General features: G+C 34.0%; 1 protein-coding gene across 3 annotated transcripts in view; it reads left to right on the top strand.

The window, feature by feature from the left end:
- Nucleotides 1-17,786, top strand: part of GRIK2 (glutamate ionotropic receptor kainate type subunit 2) — a 359,554-nt gene that overhangs the window by 326,677 nt on the left and 15,091 nt on the right. For all 3 annotated transcript variants that reach the window (XM_063153074.1, XM_063153075.1, XM_063153076.1), the window contains one exon: nucleotides 13,158-13,408. In XM_063153074.1, the coding sequence (XP_063009144.1) occupies nucleotides 13,158-13,408 (251 nt within the window). The remainder of the gene's footprint in view (nucleotides 1-13,157; nucleotides 13,409-17,786) is intronic.

The following is a 17,786-nucleotide window of genomic DNA, read 5'->3' on the forward strand; positions in this document are numbered from 1 at the left end:
TAATTGTGAGGCAAAAAAAAAAAAATTGAGATAAAGGTGAAATACCCATTTCTTTATCCTTTATTTCTTTGCAGTTAATACAATCAAATTCTGCTATTAATATCAATAATGCCTAACTTGCAAAATATAAGGAGTAGAATCTTTGAAGATATTACATGATTCTCTTCACTCTTCGCTAGCTGTGGTCAAGTGGATCAAACTATAACTCTTCCAGAGCATATTACACTTTGTGTCCCTGGCACTTCCATATTGATGGACTATCAAGATACCCTGAGAAATACTGGAAAGGGTTTAACATTTAGATCTTTGAAAGCTAATGGTTAACTCAAACATTATTTGAAAAAACCCCAAAAATTGCACTCCTCTGGCTATATAGAGACTCTTCACTGTGCATGGGCACAAAATACATCTCTCAGGATAGGAATGGTGTAAAGTGATGTATTTTGGGGTCAACATTTCCATCATTTAATTTCAAGTCTTATATAAATACCCATTATACAAAGTTACAATAACTTGCAACGGTAACACAGATACAGTTATAAAAATTAATTTATATAAATGCATAAAATAGATCTGCATAAGGGATGTTTATAAATTCACAATAGAAAGGTGGCAACTACTGTGATGTAAGAAAGTTGTACCTCACATGTCAAAAAGAAAGATGTATGAGTAAAATCAAGAGCATTCCAGCAGAAATGCCTTGGCTGCAGGCCCCAGATATCAGCACAGTCACTTAAGTTCAAGGCATGAAACAAAACTTCTAAGTTCTGTTGACTCACGGGTGCCTTTTTCAGCAGTTTTCTTTTCTGTAAATTCAAATGAAATATCAAATAAAATGTATTTTTTAACAGAAATTTTTACCTCTCACACAAAAAGCCATATTTTTCACAGTACATTGTTCTAAGAGATTTTCAAAATTGTGCCCACTTACATATGAATTCCAAAAAATCTCTTTGGCCAACTAATGTAATATGCACATCACTTGCGTTTCTTAATATATTTTTGCATAATGTAACCAATCTTAACATTTTAGAATTTTATTTTTGTAAAATCAGAACCAAGAGTGGGGTTAGTTTCCTTTCTTTTGTAATTTTTTCAAATTTCAGTCAACTGTGTAGCATTTAATTAAAATGCTGTTTGGAGTATGTGAATTTTGAAGACGGTAAGATTCATATAATTTCATCAGTCACAGAATCTAGAAAGAATATTTCACACTTCATTCACTTAAATTAAAGATTCCACTGCAGAAAAAAAGTAATTCAGACAATAATTTATGATCTGCTACTTCATAGCTTCTCTAGGAATATGGCTTTATTAATTATTTATATTTATCTAAGCCATTAATAAATTAAATAAAATAGCATTCTTCCTACCTCAGTGGTAGGCTGCTGGATTCAAAGATAATTTAAACAAATAAATTGTTTAATCAGTGAATGTATGACAGTTAATTCTCATGCTGAATCCTGTAACTATGTATAGATTCAGATGATTTATATCACCTGTTCTGTCTCCAGGGAGTGACCTACAAGAAGTATTCACAGTAAAAGTCTTTATATGATAATATGAACTTTTTTAGCGGACCTGACCATGTTCTTAATGCTGGTATTTTGCAAAATATTTCACTACTGTCTTTTTTAAGGGCATGTTTCCAAATGTAGAAAGTTATAAATCATGCACAGTGGGGCATATGAATTACTCAAGACAGATCTTTTAATAGATGCTTTTAATTTCAAATACTATAGCTTAATATATTAAAAATACAAACAAATAAATTATTCATTTCCTAAATATGCAACAGCAAGTGAAAAGAATAGTCTTAACTCTCCCCTTAGAGTTTAGCCAGCCTCCTCCCTGCTGCATTTATTATTCCAGATGGATTTTTCAGCCTGGGTTTCTTTTTGGTGGTTTTTTTCTTTTTGTAAATGTCTAAAAATTAGATTATTTCTGGGGCTTGCCTGCAAAGTAAAAAGTGAGTAAAATAAGAGTAAATTCTCTGTAAATGCATGACTAGCATTTCATCGTCCTATAGATGTGTAGGATGATGTCCTCTATGTTTTGTCCATCTTTTAAAAGACCAGAGCTTTGCTATTTGCAATAACATATATGAAAAGGATGTGTGGGAATGGTTTAAGGCTGCACCAGGAGAGTTCTAGACTGGATATTAGGAAGAATTTCTTTATCCAGAGAGGGGTCAAACACTGAAATGTACTTTCTAGAGAGGTGAAACCCCAAGCCTATCAATGTTTGAGACATTTGGACAATGATTTTACCAATGTGCTTTTACTTGATCATCCCTGGATTGGCCAGTCTGTTGGACAAAATGATTGTTGTAGGTCCCTTTAAACTGAAATATTCTGTTCTGTTCTATTCCTTTGTTACTATTTTTTATACAGTTCATTTATTTTTCTTTTTTTTTTTCTTTAATTTTTCCTTTTTCCCTTGTCCTTTCTTTTCCCCTCATTTTCTTTCTGTTTGCTTTTACAGTTCGAGAAGGTTGCTAGATACACCAAAAGAATTGGGCTGGAGTGTTAGGTTTTAATCACTGAATGTTTTCAGTTTACTTCAGTATTCCCAGTATGTTTTAATGTACATAATCAGACCAATTACGTTATTTCAATTCTTACAATGTTCAGTTCTGAGAAAGTGCTTTCTTCTTACTAAGAAGATGAAGTTCTTTGTTGCTTTTCCAGCTGCTTTTTGAGGACAGATTTGAAGGAAAGACGTTTTTACCTAGAGAAGTGTTTGAAAAGAAACTTTTACATGCCTACTGCTTCCATTCTATGGTGCTTTTCTTTGTTCCAGCACAGTTGCACAAACATTCCTGCACATTTTCAACCTGTCCCTCTAGCTTTAATATACTTCTATTAGAAACAACAGGGATAGCAAGGATTTAAAGATTTTGTGAACCAGATCATTTATTAAATTAAAAAAATAAAAAAAAAAAACTAACAAGAAAACTCATAACAACCAATCAACCAAAAAAAACAAAGCTCCCCAGGAATAACAGTTCTATCTCTAACCTAGGTGAATACAAAAGTAAGGCTGAAGTTTCAGTCATGTCAAACTGCTATAGGGCTGCTGCACTTTGCAAAAGCTGACAGATATTTGAGCTGCTTTAGTGAACTAAACCAGCAGAATAATGTTCATCTTTGTTTTCATGAAAATATTTTGCTTTACATTTGTCCACATAGCTGCTGATGAGGCTGAAAGTATTCATTGTACGAAGAAAGCAGCGATAGTAGGCAAACAGGGATGTGGAAGAGAAAATGGGATTTCTGCATGGTCAGCTGTTAGGCCAAGTCTGAAGGCAATCCTGAGAGACTTCCCTGCTTTCTGGTAGTTTCAAAATGTCTAATGTATCTCTCAGTAGGAGAAACAAAACAGTTGTAATTTAACAGATGTGAGTGGATGCAGTGCAGAGGGGAGGTGTCTAAGTGACTTTTCCATATGTTTAAAATTGTTATTTTCCCAATACCTTCCATTCATTCTGTCTCAAATTTTGCAGAACTTGAGTATCATCCCCTTCACATTGGTGCTTCTTTTTTATCTTAGTTTTTTTTCTCCTGGAGGTCTAGGCTAAGAATCAAAGAACATTATGGTAGCAAGAGGGCCACAAGAAATTATAATACTGGCTAATATTAAAAACATTTAAATAAAAAAAAGGATCCCATGGATCCTTTCAAAAGTAACTGTTTGGAGTTTATAAATATTCCTTACTCTCTGAAGTTAAGTCCTTATTGTAGCTGAGGTTGCTTTCTGTATCCTGACATAATTCTCTTTCCACACCTCCACCAAATTTAAAAGGTGGCATATTTTGAAGAGTCGTTTTGAAAACTTTCCTCAAATCTCAGACAAGACTAGAAAACAATGCCAGTGAGCACAATGACTGGCACTGAGCATTACTGGCACATTTATTTCAATTAATGCATACATTTGGCAGTGATCAATGCAGAATTAATTTAAGATTTTTTTTTTCCCCAAGAGACACCTGCAGGGTTTTCTTTTCTTAAATATTTTTTGTAGCTTCTCTTAAACATTAACAAAATTCTGAAATCAGATTTCTATGCTGCCTTGTTTAAAGAAATAAAAGAAAAAGAATACCCTAGGCTCCAGAGAGAGACAGCTAGTGAGATTTTCTTCTACTCTTCCAGTAACTCTGTTGTGTCTGACACTGGTGGGTAACAGAAGGACTATACTTTTTACGCATCTATAATTATATATATTTATGTAAAACCAGCATAGCCACAGATATGAATGATACAGAAACCTTTCAAAAAGCAGTTTCAAAACTGAAAGGAATAACAGATAAATTATATATCAATTTAGTCCCTGAAATTGTTAATAATACACTTGGTTGATGTAACTGAAACAAAATTCTACATATCTGAAAATAGTGAACAATTTGGAAGTTTAAAATTTTCATTTTTGCAAATGTATTCCCAGATTTCCTCTGCAAAGTATGAAACTCATTCAACATTGGCTGTCGATTTAATCTTTGTTGTGATTTCAGAATCTGTAGGTATTTCCTGCTGATACTGTGGGGCACACAGGACATCTGAGCCACCTTTGTTAGGTGTTGTAAAGAACTGGTCCTGGAGAAAAGTTTCCATTTCACAGTCCAGAACTCTACTTAAAAACTGTGCATATTTTCTTATGTATATGTATACATATACCCTTAGTTAAAAAAAATTCGCTTTGAATATAAATAGAGGACATGTAAACATCTTCCCATTGCTTACAGTTTTCAAGATCTAAAGTAGCAGTAATAATACTACTATTAATAATAATAATAGTAATAATAATTCTAGGCAATAATTTCTTTTTATGGTTAAGACACCCCAGATCTTTTGAAGCTACTTGTTACCATCAGACCATATACATTACCTAACATGAGAAATTTTTACTGGTCCTTAGAGATGAGGCACATAAACAAATCTGTCTCTGTAGAAATAAATAGGAAACCATGTACCAAGACAGAATACCTTTTTCTTATGCTTGCCTGCACTTAGTCTGTAATCCTTCATACAATATGAACTGTAATATTCATCACTTATACAGGCATAAAAGTGCTGAGCTTCAGTTCTCCTATAACTAAAACAAATTAATACATTTGTCTTCATTAGTTGAACATAATGAAAAAAAAAAAGGAGCAAATTATTTATTTTTATGCAGGTCAAGCCATGTATTGAAACTAATTCGAGAATTTCAACTGCCTGAGCAGTTAATTTATTATTTTGGAAATGTAAGAATGTATAACTAACATATTTGATGAAAAAACTGTTTTTTATAGTTGCCTCAGGATTATGAGCATATTGAAGCACTGTCTGGGAGGCATGCTGAGACTGAGCTTTATATCAACAAGGAATTGCCAAAACACTTAACATCCTGTAGTGTTTGTGAGCCAGCTCTGCACTAGAGAAGAGGCTTCTAGTAGGAGCTTACCAAACACATACAACCAAAGCAAACACATTATGAAAACTTCATGTTGAAGTTATTGTGCCTAGGACATAATGTGTGGTGTTCCCATATGTTGAGTAAATGGTCTAGGACTAAGTCATATGAGAAGCAGCTGAGGGAGCTGGGGTTGGGGTTGTTTATCCTGTAGAAAATGAGGCTTAGGGGAGACCCTCAAGAAGGTCGGTCTTTTCTCCCAGGCAACTAGCAACAGGACAAGGGGAAATGGCCTCAAGCCGCTCCAAGAGAGGTTCACGTTGGACATGAGGAAGAATTTCTCTTCTGGAAGTGGTGGCAGGGATTCTCTTCTGGAATGGGGTGTCCAGGGAAGTCGTGGAATCACCCTCAAAGTGTTCACAGGACAACGGGATGTTGCACTTTATGCCATGGTTTAGTTGACAAGGTGGTGGTTGGTAAAAAATTGGACTTGATGATCTTGGAGGACTTTTCCAAAATTAATGATTCTATGATTCCATGAGTCTACAGATTGGATTGACAAAGACTCATCTACAAATTTAAAATTTCTCTGGCCTGATACATTGCCCTTAATTAGAAAAAACTGGTGGATAGCATCCCAACACATGGTATTTCCATGGTTTGTAGTTAGATGAACCCAAGGCCACTTCACACCTCTGTTCATACCCATGATGAAACCGTTAATAGCAAGATATTAATTGTTTAGAGAATTTCACTTATAGCTCACCAAAGTATTGGGGCGTCTTGCAAGAGTGTGAAATGAGTTTTCAGCTGGGACAGTTTTGTTATGACCTTACATTTGTCTTTCAGCATAATCTTATCTGCCTGACCAAAATCTTTACATATACCAGAAACATAAGTAGAATTTCTTTAGGCTTTGTTAATTCATCTGTTTATTGTTGGGTAGTGCTAGACAAATATTTCTTTCAAAGGAGGCTGTATTTGCAAACCATCTATATGTGAGTGTCACAGATTTGAAAGGTGAATTGAAAAAAGAGAGCACTGTACAAATATCAAATACTATTATCTGTGGCAAAAAATATCATTGATTTTCTCACTAGAGGTTTCAACAAAGATGTCTTCCCATTCTGCAGCTGTGCAATCCAGCAGGGGTAAAGAGATAATAGTGTATTATGATAATGATCTTTTCAAATTTTCTGTGATGTTAAAAGGCATGAAGAGTCTATGAAAAATGGTACTATCACTCATTTATTTAATCTAAGAGATGTGCTTTAGAGCAGTTTATAATGATAGTTTGAGGAGTGGTTGAAAAAAACTTAACCTGTGTCAGAAAAATAAAAGATATAGCTAGAAGGCTAATAAAATAATTTAACAATGTTCTGAGCATTTAAAACAGTAAAAACAATCCATAAACATCTTGATTTGGTTCAGGTTATCTTGATACTACAAAAAGAAACTGGGTATTTAGTATTCAGGCTGTTATTTTCATGTCTTATTTGAATTATTCATTATAGGCAGCCATTATCCTTTTTTGTTTTGTTTTATAATATACACACTGTGAAGGATAGATATGTTTTAATCTAGTTGCAAATTAATATTTTTAAGTATGTTCTTTTCCCTGTCCTAAAGCAATAAGTACTTATGAACATGAGAATCACTTAATGGCTACTGTACTTCCAGCTCTCAAATATTCATCTAACTTTGATATATTTTGCATATTTATGTCTGGGAAATTAATATGTAATAAATCTCAGCTCCATCATCCCTCTTGGTTACATTTCCGCCTTATATACCTACATAAACTTTAAAACAATGGTTCCATAAAGAAATTACCAGAAATTAGCCTCAGCTGGGAATTGGTTATGAGTGGGAAGAAGCAAAAGCAATTAAAGAACACACCACCTGAGAAAGTATTTTGATTACATTTAACATAAAATAGTGATTTTAAGTGTTCCCTGATTTGCCAGAAACTTGTCTTTTCCAAGCCATACATGTACCTCAAAGATGAATACATATATATATATATGTGTGTGTGTGTGTGTATATGTACATGTACAGATGCATATATATATGTATAATGGTATAATGAGCAGGTTTGGTTTGAATTTTGTCTTGAATGTTTGCAGTTTTAATTTAGATATGGGGTAATTTAGACTGCTAAAATCTAGTTAGACAGTAAACATCTACTGAGGATTTTTCATTATAATAGCTGCAACTTAGTGAATATTTTCTGTTTACTCCATGCCTAGTATTAAAATATTATAATCCTAATGTAATAGAAGGTATCTGGGTTAAAAATAAGAATCTACAAACACTGATGTTTTTTTCATCAAAAAGTTGATTTTGAAAATGGAGCCAGGGACTGGGAACTGATAGAATTAATTTTCTTTGTTTATATATTTCTTGGAGTTTTTAGAACCCACCGATAGGAAGAATGAACCAAGATACATTGACCCTTCTTTCTGTTGCTTCCTCCCCATCATGCTTAGAGAAGGTAAAGAAGATTAGGGAGCTGAGGTGGTTGTAAATTTCAAAACAAAAACATTTCTGTGGTGTTAAAATAAGGGCTTGTCCTGTAGCCACCACCAATACTTTCCTACAGCATGTAATAACTGTGACTGTCAGTCCTTATTACTGAGTGCTGACTATACTCTAGATTCCTGAAAGGTTTTTCAGTCCCTGTGATATATGAGACTGTAGGAAATAGTTTTCCATGGTTCTTCATAATCTGAACATCTACTCCACAGTTAGGTGTAAACTTTCCATGTTGTTTCTGTCCTGCCTATGACTGCAGTATGCATGACACTTGTGAGAAACTGGACTCCACACAGTGTGTGGCCACCTGTCTCCTAGGAAGGATTGTCTGCTCCAAAGGACTGGGCTGAATTTTGTCCTGTAAAAGTAAAAGGAAACCTTTGCCACAGTAACTGATGATTGGGGATAACAGAGCAATACAAACCCCAAAACTTTCAAGTATGATATGACTAAGCACGCAAACAGTTTGGTGGCACAACATTTAGACTGTGGTTCTTGGTAGGGCTAAGTGATTGGATAAGAGAGATGTTGCTAAGCTAAAACTTAAATGATTCACCCATTCCCAGTAGTATAAATGGAGTTAATCAGCATTCTTATGGAAATTTCAGGCATGCTTAACTGGAGTGAGATTGTGATTTACACACAGATCATCTTTAGGATAGATAGATCAAGGTGGCATGATCACAATAGGAATGGGTTCATGCTGAAAAACAAACTCAAAACAAATAAGACATAACTCTCCCATTCTACTGAAAGAAGTTCTAAATTATATTAATTTTGTACCTACGTTCTGAATATGATGGTGTATTCCTAACAACCTTTGTCTTTTGATTAGGCCAAGTACACAGAATAGAAATAATGTTGCAAGATAAATAGAACTGTCTTGGGACTACTAATAACAAAAGAAAAAACAGAAATAAAAAATGCTATCACTTTGTATTCAGAATGTATTTTTCCTATCTAGAAAATCAAAAGTAACATGTAAGAATATCCTGTGGGCATATTTAAAAGCACTAGGCAGTTCATAGTCATTCCTTTTGGTAAAGTGCCCCTGGCTCAATGGAACAAAAACTTTCCTGGCTCAAAATTTTCTTACTGAAGGAGTTGGCAGAATGCTGCTCTTCCTTTTGATTTACTTAAAGACAAAATCAGTTCTACAAGTCCCAATATGCTCCAACAGCTTTCATGTGATAGAATGAGTAAAACAGACTAAGAGTAACCAGGCAGGAGATTTTTCTAAGTTAAAATCTAGTAGGAAGCTTTTTCAAAACCAGTTAGATCAGCAGAATTTCAAAATACTAATCTGTATGCAGTGCAGCCTCAATATAAAAGTCTTATGTGTTCATAATTTATGTTTAAACATATCATTATGTACATAAATCTTTACATATTGAGACTTCAGGGCAGAAAACATGTCTATGTATAACTTCTGCAGTAACTCTGGGAGAATGTTAGTTTTGTAGAGATGCTTTAGAAAAAGATGTTTTATGCAAATTTTCATTTTTATTTTAAACTTTTGTAAGCAGGTAACTGCAATTAGAAATTATTGCTTCCCCTATTGAGGTTGTTGAACTTGTGTAGGAAGGAAGAAACGCCCCTATAATCTATAACAGAAGGGCTTAAAATTATTCTGGCAGAAATTCTCATTCCTGCAAACAGGAGCCAGAGAAGGATCAGTAGATCGTTTATAGATTATATTCTGTAGATCCTCCAGCCCCAGTTTTTCATGGTAATAAATAATCAGTTGATAGGGAAACAAAAGAGGTAGAAACCAACAAAAGAGAGGAGAGAAAAAGTCAAATATTTCCATACTGGTCTTTTGCCTTTCTCTTCACTCAGTGGAAGATTATACACTGACTTTTTCCCCTGATTTTGGAAGAGCATTTTAAAAATCACTCTCTTTTCCCTCCCTGTCTTCCCCCCATGCACAGGCTTGTAAGATTGGGGTTTTTTTCAGCTGCTTTTTCTTTGTATTAAAGGTTGAGATGTGAAGTTTCTATTTCCTCATGTTCCTATTTCCTTCTCTTTCTTTTATTTCTTTTTTTTTTCCTTATGCTTTATTACTTCATTCTTATTCATATTCAATACTGTAGGTATTTTGAAAATTCATTCATATACAATGACTGTGAGTATTAGAGTTTCTATTTTGCTTTTATGGCTTTTTGTTTTTGTTTTGAACACTAAATTCTCTTCAATGAGAATTTAAATAAAATTATATCAAACACTTTAGATTTAAAAATGTAAAAAGCAGGACATGTGCTTCTTGCAACACCTCATGGTAGGGCTTGAGTCATCTTTCAGTCATGTGATGAAAGTGATAGAGAAAATTACCTGAAAATGTCAGAAATCTTTTGCATTTACTTGCTAACATTCTTCATTTCTGCAGGAAAAGCAGCTGTTACATCCAGAGTGTAATCTGGGTGCCTTGAGCACATTCTCTATTTATTGCTTCTTTCTTTTTTATGATACCAATGTCATCCACAGATCAGTCTGTGGTACTTTTAGCCACTTCGGGTGCTTTTGGGTGGATTTTCCATTGCTGGGACTTACAGTCCTCTTTGTAAGGGAAAAAAAGCTAGGAGAAAATCTGGTCAGAGGAAATAATATTGTTCATATGCTTCCTTTGTTCTCTTAAGGGCTACTTGAGTCAGTATAAAAAGAATTAAAAATTCCTTTTCTCAAAGTATCAGATCATTAGGTGTACTTAATATTTGCTACAAAACGAAAACCTATGAATTTAGAACATTCTACGTCCTTCAGAATTAGAATAGAACTACAGCATTCAATGCTAGCTTTTTCATGGGTATACATTTTTAAATGCTTGATTTATCAGCAGCAATATATAATGCTTGTCATCCCACATCGATCCTGACTTGTGACAGGATCACTTCTTAGACAGGATAATAAGGTATAACAAATATAAACATTGCAGTAGAAAGGCCCTGTAATCCATTCCAGAATTATTTGTGCAAAATTTTGCAAACCACAAATAGTATTACAATTACTATTGTACTGAATCACTGTTATCTGTGTATTTCCAATGCAACCTTCATAAACTTAACTAATTGTAGACTGTATTAGCCCATGCTTTATTGTTTCTGTCTGTGAATTCCTCAGTTAATTAATTTTTTAACTTCTTCAAATAGACTAGAATTGTAAGTGTAAAAATCTGATCCCCAGAAAATATAAATAATACATGAAGAATAGATGGTACTCACTATATTTAGACCAACAGAGAGTGTGGAAACAAAATGCAAATCAGTTTAATTAGAAAGCAGCCTGTCAGATCAGAAGACAGCTTAAACTGAGTCCAAGACTATTTCTCTGAATCTAATGTTATTTAAGTTGTTGTTGTTAAATATTTATATGCAGTGTAATGTTGAAAATATCCCCAAAAGATTACAGAATGCACTTACACTTCCCCAGGCTCTTGTGGACTAATCACTTCCTTCTTCCATCTGACTGAAGCAAGATGTCAAGAGTAGGGTTTGAGACCTCCAGCATAATCAGGATGGTCTGAAATGATGTGACTCAGGCCCCTGAATGCGCAAGGGAGTAGAAGAGAGTTTGTTTTCCTTTCTCTATGCTTCCTGTATAGTCCAGTGCAAACACAGTTTACCTCCTAGCACAAAACATCATCCTTTTCTAAGCATAGATGATAAATGCACAAGTCCTTGCAATTTAAATACTTTGAGATTGGCTTTTCACACCTTTTATTCTTGAATAAAGGAAAAGGTGATTTTGCATTTTGTTACTAGCAGTTCTTTCTATGTTCTATACTTGCACAGCAGCTCTTTGTTATAAGCTTTATTCTCATGATAAGTTCTAAATATGCAAAAAAAATTGAAGAAATATAGAATAAGTTAAATTTTTTAAAAAGTATACATATTTTTCAACAGTTTTAAGACTATAAAGCATCTTATCCATGCATTTCTTCAGTTCCTCAAAGCTGATCACAGTGCATTAAATAGTTAAACAGGCAGCATCTCTCTAGCAGATGCAGAGGATTTTTTTCAAAGGTAAAACGTTAATGAATATGCATTTTATTACTCAGCTGAAAGAAACCCTAAAGTCTATAGCCAGTAAGTAGCATTATTATGATAGAGAGAAAAAGAGGAGGGATGCATTATAAAATTGCATTGATATGAACAGAAAGAGGGGATACCATGCCTTTTCATCTACTCTTTTTCTTCCTTTCCTGAGATTTCTTAACCACTTTAATGAAGAGTCTTTTGTTCCTGTCTTCAAAGGACAAGAAAAATGATGGCTTTGTTCTCTACTTAAACACTGCACAAGTCTTAACAGAGAAAGCTCTTCTAACTGACATGATTTACTCTCTAACATGCAGAAAATAAAAGCCTTCTTAATTGCCATTATTCAATTATCAATGCACATTTTAAAATACCCATTGAGAAGCCCCTATGCACAATGTAAAGAAAAAGAGAACAGGTTACATACAAAGATATGACACCAGCCTTTGAACTACCCCTTGAAATATTGAAATGTTCAAAATCTACAAAATTATCATGTAATTTTAAAATAATGAATTATGAGAAAGAAATACATCAAAATATGAGACTATACATCCCTGATATCCAAACACACTGAATATTATCCTTCTCAATTCTTGCTACCTGGTACTGTTAATAAGTAAGTGTATGCTGAAAGGTGTTTCAAGTGCCTGAAAATCTATCAAATGTAGACTTTTGTGGGTTGGTCCTGAAGCATAAATTATTTCTCCCTCATTTAATAAAATGACAGGATGAAGTATTCATTAAATATCAGAACTTCTATTAGCTTTATGATAGCGAGCTATGAAGCACCAGCCTGTAGATTTACATATATTAACTAAATCTAATGAAGCCCATTTAAAAACTTACTGGGAAAAAAGTGAAAAAATAGAAAGAGGAATACTCTTTGACTGAGTATAATATTTGGGCATGATGAAATTTGAGAACATGGGAGTAAATGTGATAGGAATTGTTGCATCAAGTGGCATGGTTTACTGGAAACACCAGCTGGATCAAGTTTTCTGGATATATATTTGTGTGAGCAAGAAGGTTTGTATTTATGTGACCAGTGTGATTGTCTCGAGAAGCAAATGCCTTTTTTTACTAATATTATGGCTGTTAAGATATAGTTTTCGTGAGTTATTATTTATTCTTATTTGGAATAACAAACATTTCATGTAATATATTCCATGTGATATTTCTTCCCTGTGTTCTCTTCAGGTTCTCCATATAGAGACAAGATCACTATAGCAATTCTTCAGCTGCAGGAAGAAGGCAAGCTCCACATGATGAAAGAGAAATGGTGGAGAGGCAATGGTTGCCCAGAAGAGGAAAGTAAAGAGGCCAGTGCTTTGGGAGTTCAAAATATTGGAGGAATCTTCATCGTGCTGGCAGCAGGATTGGTGCTTTCTGTCTTTGTGGCAGTTGGGGAGTTTTTGTATAAATCAAAAAAAAATGCCCAGTTGGAAAAGGTAAATATTGTCATTACCTGTTTATTTTATATTATCGTCTATTTAAATAATAATTTGAACATTTTGTGATGTTTAGTGAAATGTAGGTGATGCATAGTTATTGTTTATTCTTATAGTAAAGTACTTGTATAACAAAGGATGACAGCAAAATCTCCAAAGTTTTACATTTACAGCTTTTAATTTTTCTTCAATGTGTTTAATTGTAGCCAGATTTCAGGACAAGTGACTATTTCTCCTCTTATTCAAGCCTGAAAAAAGACAGCTTTTTACTCCTGGAAGTTCACTGCAGTTAATTTTATGGATGAAGAAGAAATCTGAAACTGTAATGGGAAACAAATTAATCTCCTACAGATAATTCTGATTTTCAAAAGACAAACTCTTTGTAGCTAAAAGTCAAAGTCTAAAAATGTCTCTATAGAAATGTTCTTTATAGGAGTTTATACTTGCAAAGTTGTCCTGGTAACATCTGGAAAAGAATACATCAACACGATTCTTTTTTTGGTGGGTTTACTACTGATATGTTGTCCTGTAATTTCAAACTGACACAATATTGAAAATCCTATTGTTAACTTGTTGTGTACTTGCAATTTATACAACCAGAATACTGTAAATGTGCTAAGACTAATAACATATTGAAAAATTTGTAGCTGAAATTATCATTTTTTGCATAATAATTAAATAAATCTTTCTATATGTATGTGCCCATGTCTAAACCTAAAATAAAACAGTTTAATTTATTGCTATGGCAAAATCTGAATTTTAGACATTGAGAGAAACTGTTGGATTTTGCTAGGTCTTTTGATTTTTACTTTTGAGGAGATTGTGACCTATGACAATTTTTAAATTTATGTTTAGAAATGTAATTTAATACAATCAGTAGTAAATCCTAAATATATATTTATATTGGTATTTTTCCAGATGATGCTAGTGAACTTTTGTAACTTGAGTCATTACTCAGAAAATTTACTATTTGCTTTTGCTTCTTTTGAGGCAACTTTTTGGTACTCAAGTTTCCTGTTATAAATATATTGTTAAGAATTTTTTTCTAACACACACTAAGGCAGTGTGAGGTTTCAAGGTCCTAAACACTGTTTGAACATGGGTACATTCATTAATTGTTGAAGGACCCTTTCAGTCCTCTTCTTTACAATACTGCAGGCTAATTCCTTCTGTTAACATACTATTGGAATGTTATGTTTCTGAAATGAATTTGTAAGGAAAAATAATACTGGTTATTTAAGAAACCCATGTAAATATCAATAATTTTTATCCATTCCTAAAATGGATTTGGATCTTATATGAACATCAGTAAAATTTGGTTTAGTTTTTCTGGACTTTTAGCACACACTCAATTAGAAAAATAGGACTGCTTTTATAATAATTTTGTTACGTGAGTTCAGTATTTTACAGGGTGTAAATACATATGTGAAGTAGCAGCATGTTGAAAGTTGAGCATGAGGGGAAGCAAACAGAAACTTTCTAATTAAGGACTCGTTTCCTTTAAGTTCTTTAATTTTTGTGGGGTGAGGGGAGGGGAAAGAGTTCGTTTATGTTTCTTTTATTTGATTTTTTAAAAATTTTTCTTTTGTGGTTTTTTTTTCTCTCTTGTTTGCTCATTAGTGTTGGATAGAGATAGCAATGACTGGAGGAATGTGACCTTTCAAAAGCAGTTGTACCAGAAATGTTTAATAATCAAGTATTTAGATACTTTTAAAAGTTAGGAATAAATCTGAAGCAGCTGAGTTGAGCTGAGTCAGGCTTCTCTCCTTTCTTTCCTCCTTGACTCCAATCACTTATCTTCCACCTCCTCCCTGCTGCTCCCAGATACCCTGATATCAGCAACCATTGAAAGTTCACTGCAGTTTTATTTATGGAATGAACTTAAGGGGAAGATGATGCTTGCATCCCTACACATGGCCTACCCCAGCACCCCCTCACCCAAAAACTTTCACCCTCACTCTTCTTGCAGCACCCAAAGACTTTCAGAAAACATCTTCTTTCAACCTCTCCAGGTATAGCAGATCCCCTTTGCCTAGGAGAGAGAGCAACAGCAGCCTAGGGCGAGATGAGGAATCCTGTCAGTCTCTACAAGTCCTGCTGAGATGAGTGAACAATGCAAATAGTGCTGCCTTGGAAACCCTGTGGGATAGAGGAAGCACCTGTTACCACCAGTTTGGTAACATTTGTGGTTTCATCCTTTAGGAATCAGAGCATCATTCTGGCATAGTGTTTGTCAGTATTTGGGAAGATCAAAGGTCATATTAAGAACCAAAGAAACAAAATGAATCAGATAACTTCAGCTGCTGAGTATATGGAGTGTCCTGAGATATAAGTAGGCATGAGTGTTTGCTTTTTAATGTGTACCAAATACTCATTTGTACTTCCAGCAGGGAGGCAACAGAGATTGAAATTGTATAATATAGATATGGAGTTTTAGAATTTTTTATATCATCCTGCTCTTGGAGCTTGCACATAAACAAGACATTGTCTGGTGTGAACGTGTTTGGAGGACCGAAATCTTGAAAGGAATCAAGCTCAGAAAAACAGCAGATAAAATGGTGTTATTCACTAAAATAAAAAATGTTGCATCTTGTAAGAAAAGATGGCTCAAAACATCCATGCCCCTGATGTGTTTAAAAGTCAGAAAGAAACGTATGACACTCCTGAGATTTTCTGTGAAACAGATGATTTTATGCCACCTTAACACTTTCCAGACAGAGGGAAATTCCTCTCTTATTGACACCTATCAAAAGCAAAGATAAGACTGGATGTTATCACAGTTATACTGCCAGTCACTGGCACCTTCTAAAGCTAGCTTGCTTGAAAAATAAGTATCCTAAATTACTATTTTCTAGAAAATCCAGTCATTATGAATGTGAAAACAGCTTTATATGGATTAAATTTTGCTGTCATTTCTAGCCATTCAAAACTCATTGAGCCTTCAGCAAGATGGAACTAGGTATGCTTGTGTAAAAATCACAGATGTAAATTTTACTAATTTTGAATGTTAAAAAGTTCACATAATATGAATTGAGACACACACCTTAACTATTTGTTAAGAGATGAGGTCATACACTTCTTATAGTAAAAAGTACTAGATTCAGTCTCAACATGTACTGAAACAGTAAGTATACAGCCAACAAACTATATCTGGAGTTACACAATCAAAAATAACATAAACATTGATTAAATTAACCTCTCTGAAATAGTTATTTATTTATAATTTATTATAAAAGCAATAAAAACAATAAGTACATTAATACTTATTTATATTTCACATACATTTACAGGGAAGAAAAATGTTATTGAACTTTCCCTGTTAAATGATACACTGCTCAGCTGCACAATTGAGTTGAGAAAGATCAGTGTGGATAATTTATTTCAGAAGACACAATGACTGAGCTCTTGGCAGAACTGGGCCCAAAGCAGGGATCAGTAGCTAGGAATATACACGTGTTACATACAGAACTGTTTTACTTACAACTACAGATTCCATGGAACAAGAAATTCTGAATGCTGAGCTGTGACCTGTATATGAGATTAACTATGTCTTTGGAGATGGCACAAATTTATCTGGATGACGCTTGCTTGAAATGAATTGAATACAATAATTTAAAACACTTTCTGCAAAATGTCCAAAACATGTTTTTATAATGTAAGGAGAGCAGGAGCAAGATTTTCTGATCCTAACTGGCTTAAAAATTCATGCAGGTTTGATGAGCTGCAGTGTCTTTAGGTTATGGTACAATTTGATCTTATTAGAAATTAAATGTGGTTTTGCTATGGTTGCTAGTAATTCTGAATTTTCTACCTCACACACGTGTTTTAATAATGCCATAACCTGGTGTGTGTTTTGGACTGGATAACTCTTCTAGTCTTGCCTCGTACATAGTCTCGCTGTTTCCTTCAGAGAAATGCTGGGAATTGCAGAGCACATATTCTTTTCCATGGCAGAATGTTGATATTCCAGTTAGTGCTGTGGGAAAGGGGAGGAGGAGATGGTAGGTCAGAGGTTGACCTGACTGCATTCTTGCAGAGCAACCACAAGATGGTGCCTTTTAATTTCTGAGAGGGAAATTTAATTGTCACTTTTTAATAAAATTTGTGTTGCAATGCTTACCTATTGTTTAATTGCAGCCTTTCTGAAAATGCTAAAGGCTTGTATTATTTCCCATTGTTTATGATACAAACATCTAATTATGTCATCTACTTGGGAACATGTTATTATCAGACCTTTTTTATCTAGCCAATCTTGACAATAAATGCTCAGTCATTTGCATTTTATAATTGCTTTTGCTGCTGAATGACCTGCTCCCTTATTTTAACAGGCACTCAGAGGGCAGTGAGTAAGCAAGGTTAGAAACAGAAGCCATTTAAA

This window comes from Melospiza melodia, chromosome 3 (genome assembly GCF_035770615.1).
Source record: "Melospiza melodia melodia isolate bMelMel2 chromosome 3, bMelMel2.pri, whole genome shotgun sequence".
NCBI lineage: Eukaryota > Metazoa > Chordata > Aves > Passeriformes > Passerellidae > Melospiza > Melospiza melodia.